Source organism: Solanum verrucosum, unplaced genomic scaffold, assembly GCF_900185275.1.
Source record: "Solanum verrucosum unplaced genomic scaffold, falcon-dt-bn FXZP01000032.1, whole genome shotgun sequence".
Lineage (NCBI taxonomy): Eukaryota > Viridiplantae > Streptophyta > Magnoliopsida > Solanales > Solanaceae > Solanum > Solanum verrucosum.
Genome location: NW_026020569.1, coordinates 1,767,392 through 1,777,020, shown reverse-complemented (window position 1 = coordinate 1,777,020; position 9,629 = coordinate 1,767,392). Strand labels below are relative to the sequence as shown.

Genomic DNA, 9,629 nt, shown 5'->3' with positions numbered 1-9,629 from the left:
CAGGTTGTATTTCAGTATGATTTTGTATTTCAAACGAAAAAATGAATACCAATAAGTTTCCATTTCCCTTCTTATAATGTAGTCGTCACAATTTTATAAATTATGTATTCAATCATGAGATATAGAATTGTGACGAATACATTATATACCTATTTAAATTACTACAAACTAAAAAAGAAATACAATGTTTTAAAATAAAAATACAAATGATGAGTAAAAGAAAAACAATTGACAAACAAAAATTAATAGGAATACAATTGTGGTATGAATACAATTTTGTAACCTTCTTCTTTGACTTTGTCTTTCTTCTTCTTCTTCTTCTTCATCTACTATGTTCTTTTTTCCGATTTTTTTTTCTTCAAAATCGAATCTGAATCCGTATTCACTTGTGCATTAGTAACCCTATAAGCAAAATTCGAAATTATTAAATATGAATGTATAAAAAAATAAAACAATATATGATGTATGTGTGCTAATGTAGTTACTACAATCTACTAAATCTCAAATATGAAGACAAATTTTTTGATAATTTGAATTTCGAAATTATCAAAAATTAGAATGTATTAAATATCAAACAAAATAAACATACATATGAATTTCTAGATTCTCCAAAATCTGAAAAATTAAAAGAAAATCACAAAAAAAAAATTGAAAAAATTGAAAATCATAACTATTTGATGAATAACTAAACAAAATCACATAAAAATTGAAAAATTCGACTGAAAATCCGTAATATATAAAATCGGTGACTTAAACATCAAATCAAAATGGATAATGAAAATTACCTTGCCAATCGATAAATCTGCTTGAATTAATAAATAGATTTCATTTAACAATAAAACAGATTTCTTGATGAACAACAATTTAGCACCTTGAAGAAAGATAAACTTGAAACGTGAAAGGTGGGGAAGAAACGTGAAAAGTGGGGAAGAAATGTGAATGGAGTTGAAAAAAGGTTAATGTATATAATTTGGTCCAATATAGGACTCTTTTCATAAATAAAATTAATTTTAAATACTAAAATCTGAATACATATTATTTTATAAAAATATTGTCATTCTGTCATTTTAAATAAATATTTTAAAGTGTTGTTATTTTGACTAATTATATTAGGTATTATGACTTAATTGCTAATTTTCCCAAAAATTTACACCTTCAGATTTAGAATAGAATTAAGATTTTTTTATGTATAAAATATAAATCTCTCGTAAAAATGACTTAAAATGATCTGTTCTTTTTAATAAAAAGCTAAAAAAACTATTTCTCTTGAAACCTTCAAAAATCAAAAGTAAAGAAAATTTTGCCCAATGGAACAAAAATTATTAAATTTAAGAGTTCCTCCCATGGGACAAGCGGATGAAAAGTTCAAAATTACGTATTCCAAAATGATTCTTGCAAATTGCTTGTCGAGAAAATAGTGAACTATAGATTTAAACAAGTATCTCTTAACATCTTGAAATTTGAATGATGATGCACAAAGTGGTAACTCAACCCGATAATAATACACGATTCAAATTTGTTATAACATACTATTAGAATCGACATAATATTAAGCTAAATTCAATATTAAATTGTTCCATCAAATTTTATAAATCTGAAAGTTCCTTACAACTATTTGGATGGTTGTTACTTGAGTATTATTCTGTGGACGGAATGCTTGAATTTTATTTCTAGATGCAAAATTTGAATAGATAATATCATTTTCAATAACATTTATATTCTTTACTCTCTGTGTATCATATTATAGAATTACTAATAAGTTTACTTTAAAAACCTTAGTTGTTGCAAGTATTAGATATAAAAGTAATTACAAAAATAATTGGAGACATTCATTTTCCTATTCTTTTCACAAATTATGCCTAATAAAATTTTAAGGTATCGTTGCATAAAAGGGAAAAAAGAGATACAGAATGACAAAAAGAAAGAGTAATTTCCTTAGATAGTCATTCATGTTTGAGAAATTACATAATAATATCACTTTTGTTTGTTTTAGGACTACAATATCATCTAAGCATATTTTCTTCAAAATATACTTGACACAAAAAAATATTTTTCTCTCTCTCCTATGTCACATTATTCCTCTTTTACTAATAATTAAAAAGATTAACTTTTTAAATCAACCTATATAATATACTCGGTAAAAATAATAATTACATAACACAAAGTGAACATTTTTAAACAACTCATATTTGTTTTATGTTATTACGATTAACACTAATTATTTATTCTAAATCATTTTTTAAATCATTCATTCTTTAAGTTCTTATAAAATGTACAAGGTGAACATTAAAAACAAGTAAAAGTGAACAAAAGAAAAAGGAAATGTTTGACGTTAGAGAACAATTTTCACGTACTCATAAAAAATCAAGAGTATTATATCAACTAATTCTTTTTACGGATTTTTTTGTAGCAACTATTCCCTCTGTCCATTTTTTATTTATTCATTACGTTATAAATAATTATTCATTTGTTACTTGCTTTCTTTAGAAAATCAAGTGATAATTTATCACTTAATTCCTAATCCACTCTTATTATTAATTATAGTCATTTGCCAATGCATTTTTTAAAATATAAAATTTATTATTTTAAAAGATTGATATAGTAAAATTATCTTTATTATTTTTCAAGAGATATGTCAAATTAATACTAAACAAGTAAAGATGTAAAGATGGACGGAAGAAGTAGAAACTAAATTTTCCAGTTTAAAAAAATCAAAAAATATTATTAATAAAAAGAATAATATGACATGAAATCTCATTAAAAGTGTGCACTTTGCATATTTTTTAAGAAATTAAAGAAGGAATGATTTAAGAAATAATTTAGAAAAATAATTAATGTTAAATGTAATAATAGAAAAAAAATGTCTATCTCTTAATATGCTAAAGTAAAAAACTAAAAATGATAAATAATTAAGACTTTTTTTTAATGAATATAACATATGAGTTATTTTAAAAAGTTAAATTTTTTAAGAAAAAATGAAAAATGTGACATCACTACATCAAAAATGATCTTTAGCGGCAGTTAATTAACGGCAATAGCTCAATTGCCACTAAATATATATTTTTAGCGGCAATTAACACTATTTATATATGTCCCTAAAACCTTTAGCAACATTGAATCTAATAACACTTAACTAATGCCGGTAAAGGTTTTAACACTCTTTATTAATGTGTTTATTTATTGCTGCTAAAAGTTTTTTCGATTGTAGTGCATGGCATCCCAATAGGAGAGAACAATTATTTTTTTGTGTCAAGTATATTTTGAGGAAAATATGTAAAGTTGGGTGATATTGTGGTCCTAAAACAAACATAAGTGATATTACTAGGTAATTTCTCAAACATGGGTGACTATCTAGGGAAATTACTCCAAAAATAAATAGAAACAAAAAGATAGACAAACTAGAAATCCGAGGGGTTGGTGTCCAATACAGTATAGATCGAGTAAGAGTTCAGTAGCAAGACAAGAGTAAAAGAAACAAATAGGACTATGAAATAATTAGTAATGACATGATGGAAAAGAGTAACATATAACAATTGAATCGAACAACATCATACTACTTGTTGCATCAAATGAGTCTTTTAGTTGTTACATAACAAATTTAATCATGCAATACAATATACTTATGTTGTATTTAAGCTAGTACAACAGAATACATGGGTAACAAGTAATAACCATCCGAAAAGCTGTAGATAGCGTCCAAATAAGTACTAACTAATTAAGAAACTGTATATAATGTCATCGACCCATCAAACAATTTATTATAATAGCATATATGAACTACAATTTACACACACCAGAAAATGTGAGAGAATCACTTATTTTGCCGTAGAAAACATTTTCTGAAAAGAGTTTTTCATCATAGGAAACGCACCCTGCTTTTCTTCAGGAAATGGGATGGAAGCACAGCAATGGAAATAACCATTGCCATCGTAGACAAACCTTTGTGAAAGATGAGCTTCACGGATATAACACTCTCCCCACTCTTCTGAGCCATATTGAGCAAAAATTGTTCGTGCATCAAAGGGCTCAGTTTTTCCTGATGTTTTACTGCTACAATTTACAAAATAGTAAGTCAGTGCAACCTTAGCAACAAAGATAGTTATGCAACTGGTAGAAACATAATAGACTTTAAGCCGAGAATAAACTAGACACAATGAAAGAATAAAAAACGTCACCTTTTACTATTTCCCGCATTCATTAGTGTGGCATGCAACTGTATTAGAAGACAAATTTAGGAATTTCCACCAGGAGAGTTTCATGGTAAGAGGAAAAAAAAAAAAACCACCAGAGACGATAAAATATATACTTGAATAAGCTGAGGCATAATGTTCAAGTATTTAATGTTTGATACCAGAACAAAAACAAATGACACCACAAGAAAGTTACAGCATGCAAAATGCAACTGAAGAAATAAGTCCATGCATATAGTTGGAAGGCAGGAGGTGAGAATCGAAAAAGCCAAATTCCAAAGGTATCAAAAATAAAATGGTTGCAGCCATATTGATTCTTGGTAGTGAGTAAATCTACTTCCCTTTTCAAAACAGGCTCGAACCATTTCTGGCTGTAGTTATTTTATAGCCAAGAAATCCCCGAGGGAACTTGGTGGATTACAGGCCCTCCTGTTTACCCCTCTCCACTTAAATAACAGGCTTTTGTACCATAGACCCAAAGCCCGGGGGAGCATTATAGACCCTTGATTGTGACAAATAAGTTGCTTTTACATGGTAAATGAAAAGCAAGGACGCAGCAGCACTAGATTGAATGGTCAAAGAGATAGCCTTAATGGACAAACAATAAAGAAATTGCCAACAAAATTAACCAGAATAAAGAATTAACACATTGAGAGCTATACCAGTAACCCACGGTTTGCATCCTTTTCAAGAACAAGACCAGCTTCAATGAACGCATCTATTATCACCCCTAGAAAAGCTAAGGTATAACAAATACAATTAAACAGGTACTAAATTCCTTTAAAATAGCAGAGAAATTAAAATAGTGGCAAGAGTAAGGGAAGAACATGCCAGATATTGTGGATACGACAAGCACGTTTAAGTCTGTCTATACCACCACCAATTACTTCCAGAGGAGCATGTACAACATAAGCTTTTGGTGGAGTACCTCTATCTGGCATGCATTCCTGCAGAATAAGAACAAATCTGAGTTCCAGCCAAGAAAAGTTATGCCTTTGTCAAATCTCATTATAAGCAACAACCTCGAAACATCTACATGATAGCAGTCTCTCTTCCTAATACACACAGGGAACAACCAATCGAAGAAGCATTCACAAAAAGAGATTGGAGTCACATGAAAAGGCAAATAAAATCACTATTTAGATTCTTTTTGCAGTACTAATTCATTTTGTTCAATTGCATTGCGTAATTCCAAATTTGTCAACATTGCTACTAATGGCATGGTTGAAGACTCTAATACATAATTCCCTTTGTTTGTTTCAGAGTTGAAAATTTACAGAAGCCTATAATTGCATAACTTGGATAAAGACTTACCAATCCCTTCAGTCTTATATATACAGGTCGTCGCTCCAAAGCATCCATTACTTTTGGTGAGACCCTCTGGATGGACAATGAAAAGCAATTTAACTATTACGAAAAGTTAGAGAACGAAAAATATATTACAAAAGGAATAAAATGGCCATCTAAGTATAAACTTTTACCCGCAAAACGTCAGCAGCAGCTTCAATTCGATCAGTATTCCAAAGCTTCAGCATTTGCACAGTCAAGTGTAATGTATTTGGCTTAATAAAAATGGACTTGTCAATTCCCAAACCTGTTGAATCGAAAAACATTTGTCAATTTTGTCAGAAATTATGACATAATGAAGAAAGCAATGAGCCCCTAGGTTAAATTGAACATAAGAAGAAAATGCAGAAATAAGAATTTTCATCTGAATTAACTTTATTAGTTTGAAGAGCTGAATTCTTAAAGTTGTTGAGCTTGGTGACCATTTCATCCGGCAAGGTCAATGGAAGTGATACAAAATGAGTGTACCCAACGTTTTTGCTTTTAATTGCCTACAGGAGAAAGAGGAGCACATAAAACCTTTAGGAATAACTCAATCAGTCAAACAAGTGGAAGTAACTCTACTAACAATAAATTTGTGTTCATGATTTTATCAGTAGTTTTAGAATTTATCACAGAGAACGTAACATCCATAGTAAAGAGTCTAGTGATAGTGATAAAAGCATCCTGAGTTCAAACAGTTATAAATCTTCGATCCATAACACCAAATTTTACACAAAAATAGTATGAAACAACCAGATAACCAAATTCAGCTGAAAAAAACTCACTTGAGAAGTCGACATAGTATGAAAGCTGCAAGTCTCTCGTTGCTATGGAGGAGAAAATTTGTGCTTCTATTTTTCTTCAGTGCTTGCACTTGTTAATTTTGACCCTTCTCTTGGTTGGGATGAATGGGTCAATCCACGTGATGTTTACCAATTTTTTCCAGTCGGACCCACCCAAGTTCCAACTAAATAATAAGAACGAGAATTATCATATACTACTTTAATTCGATAAGTGGGGTCTGGAAGAGTAATGTGTATTCAGGCTTATCATACTATTGTGAAAGTAGAAAGACAATTTTGTATTGATCCTCGCCTCAAGTAAATCATATCAATATCAAGTATTGTAAGGAAATACAACACTGAAGAAATCTATTTAACTTCATGTCTTCAGTATATTGCAAGTATGTCATGTTCTATCTAATCAATTTTTTACTTTTCGCCTATTTCTATACCTCTTCTCATACTATCCATAGTTAACCTCTCACGTCTCCCTAAAGTATTTGTGCATTACCTCTTTATATGTTTGAACTAGCTCAATCCCGTCTTTGTCATTTTGTCCATTGTGAAGGTCATTTTCACTTTATCTCAAATATCTTCGTTCCTAATTCTATCTCTAATAGCATACTCATACATCCATCTCAACATCCTCATTTTCACTATTTTTATATAAAAAAAAATTGAATGTGTGAGCTCTTGAGCAACCAACACTATGCCCTTACAATATAATTGTTCTGACAACCAATTTATAAAACTTAGTTTTATGTCTTGATGACACACTCTCATACATACCAAATAGGGGCCTTTATTTTATTCATCCCACACCATCAATATGATATGTGTCATTATCTTTAGCTAGCGTTTGACTCCTAGTTTTCAAATATTTTTGACAAATTATATTTGGGTGAAGTTTTTGATGAAGTTTCAATATGTGTTTGGCCTCAATTTTTTTCAAAAATATTTGACTATTTCAAAAATATAATTTATACACGTAAGTTCTAAAAATTATTAAATATACCCATAAATTTATATTATCATTTTATAATAAATATATTTCGTTAAAAAAAATAACCTTATAATATATTTGATAACAATCAACAATAACAAAATAACAATATAGGTAAGACAATACGTTAATCGTATACTCAAACTTGTCACTGATTCAATTATAATTATAACTCATTAAATACAAATTGTTCTTTTTTCTCAATTTTATCACTCAAATTAGAACTCAAACTTTTATGGAGAAGGTAGTAACAAATATTAGTTGAAATTAATAAATAATGAGTATTTCTTTTTATAAAATATAAAAGTTTTGGGTAATTTTTAATTTTAATTTTTTTTTCAAATATTAGAACTTGACCCAAATACTAGTTTTTTCTAGTATTTCGGAATAAGTCTATTTAAGGCCATGTCTTTAGTATGTTGGAGATGTGTCATGTTCTATTTAATCACCTTTCTCTAGTACTTTTTTTTCTCCTACTTGTACCTCTTCTCATACTATCCATAATTAACCTCTCACGTCTCTCTAGAGCATTTGTATATTTCCTCTTCATATGATTGAATTAACTTAGTCCCACTTCTATCATCTTATCTAACATGAAGGTCATTCCCATTTTATCTCAAATATCTTCGTTTCTAATTCCATCTCGAATAGTATATCTACACATCTATCTCAACATCTTTTATTTCTTTATTTTCATCAATTTTTAATGTGTGAGTTCTTGATTAACCAACGCTATGCAACATACAATATAGTTGGCCTATCAACCAATTTATAAAACTAAGCTTTATGTCTTGATGACACACTCTCATTACACAATAAATCGAATGTGGGCCTTCATTTCATCCATCGATCTCACATCAATATGATATGTGGCATCATTGTTAATCTCTCAATTTAATCAAATTATTGATCTAAGATACTTGAAACTTCTTTTCTTGTAGATAACTTCTATATCAATCCTTACTTTCATATCCGACACATAGTTATACAAAATTGAATTATTTACCTTGAAGGTATACAAAAATTTGTGAGAATTTTGAAAAATTATTTCTTTAAATGTAATAATTGTCGAAAAGGATATTTTTGTGTATTTATTTTAGTGTTTGGGCTTACCACGTAAATATCCCAACAAACTAAGCTCTAACCTTTGAGTTTGATGCAGTAGCCCAAGAGGAAAAGACATGTTAGATAGTAAAAAAAAATAAAAAATCGTATTGAATATTCACACCAATTTATTTTTTTTTTGGTGGAAACACCAAATTAATTCAAGTTACTATGATTAAATAAATAAATTATTCATGATTAAATGATAATTATATTTATTCAAATGCATATTATATATTCATTGATTTAGTATAAAATATAAAAGATTTTTTAGCTTTTAAATACGAGGCTTAGCAACACTAGATAACCATTAAACTGATTGTTGGAAACTTGCTATTAATTAATTTCTCAAATAAATGAGGGAAAAACCCCACTTGTAATATTAAATTAAAAGATAAATGAAATTGGGAAAAAATATTTTAAGGTAGAGGAGTTTTTTTTTTTCTCCAGGTAGAGGAGTTGACTGTGTGTCACCGTTCAAACTAATTTGATCTGAAAAAAAAACATATAGTAATTAGATAATAACTTATTCATTAATTTAATTCATTCTATTTTATGAAATGATAAAAATATATCATATATTTTTGAATTACTATAAATATTCTAATGTATTAATACATGCATCAAACTAAATATAGAGTAATCTTAGTCCTTTATTTGGAATCTTAATAATTCAGTTGGTTGATTGTCTAAATTAGATTGCTACCTTGAAATCCATCCCTTTGAAAATCTTAGTAATTCAATTGATTGACTATCTAAATTTAATTTCTACCATGAAATTCACTCCCCCATTAAAATTTCAATAAGTAACTATATTGATTGATGGTCTAAATTCAATTTTACACCTGATTCATTTCTCCTGAGTAGCTAAAGTTGGCAAGAGAATGCTTGAATTGAATCTCCATATATATTCCATTGATGCACATAAAAAGCCATTATGAAATGCCCAAGTTGACTTTCCGCTACTGCAAAGCGTTTGCAATTCTGCTTTTTGATACCTTTACAAACTTTTAAAAAAAAAATACCTGTACAAACTTACAAATAAGAGAAACACAATATTATTCTGTAAACAAAAGATTCCCAACTCCATCGCAAGCCTGCAACTTTCCTACTATTTCTCGCATATGCGTAGCATTCATAGTTATCTTCATTGGACTATATATATTCTTAGAAATAAAAAATAAAAAATTATATTATAATCTCTGCGTTTACCATTACTGA

At 28.7% G+C, this 9,629-nt stretch overlaps 1 protein-coding gene across 2 annotated transcripts; it reads right to left on the bottom strand.

Annotated features, from left to right (window-relative positions):
* Positions 1 to 3,507: 3,507 nt before the first annotated feature.
* On the bottom strand, positions 3,508 to 6,366 carry LOC125811188 (uncharacterized). 2 transcript variants are annotated; one of them, XM_049490712.1, is made up of 8 exons: positions 6,305 to 6,366; positions 5,913 to 6,028; positions 5,672 to 5,786; positions 5,505 to 5,570; positions 5,038 to 5,137; positions 4,853 to 4,920; positions 4,176 to 4,213; positions 3,508 to 4,050 (listed from the first exon to the last, which is right to left on the bottom strand). In XM_049490712.1, the coding sequence occupies exons 1-8, from the start codon at positions 6,317 to 6,319 to the stop codon at positions 3,816 to 3,818; spliced, it is 753 nt and encodes a 250-aa protein (XP_049346669.1). In that variant the 5' UTR covers positions 6,320 to 6,366; the 3' UTR covers positions 3,508 to 3,815. The 2 variants fall into 2 exon arrangements, with proteins under 2 accessions (XP_049346669.1, XP_049346670.1); XM_049490713.1 differs by having other exon boundaries at positions 3,508 to 4,047.
* Positions 6,367 to 9,629: the final 3,263 nt, after the last annotated feature.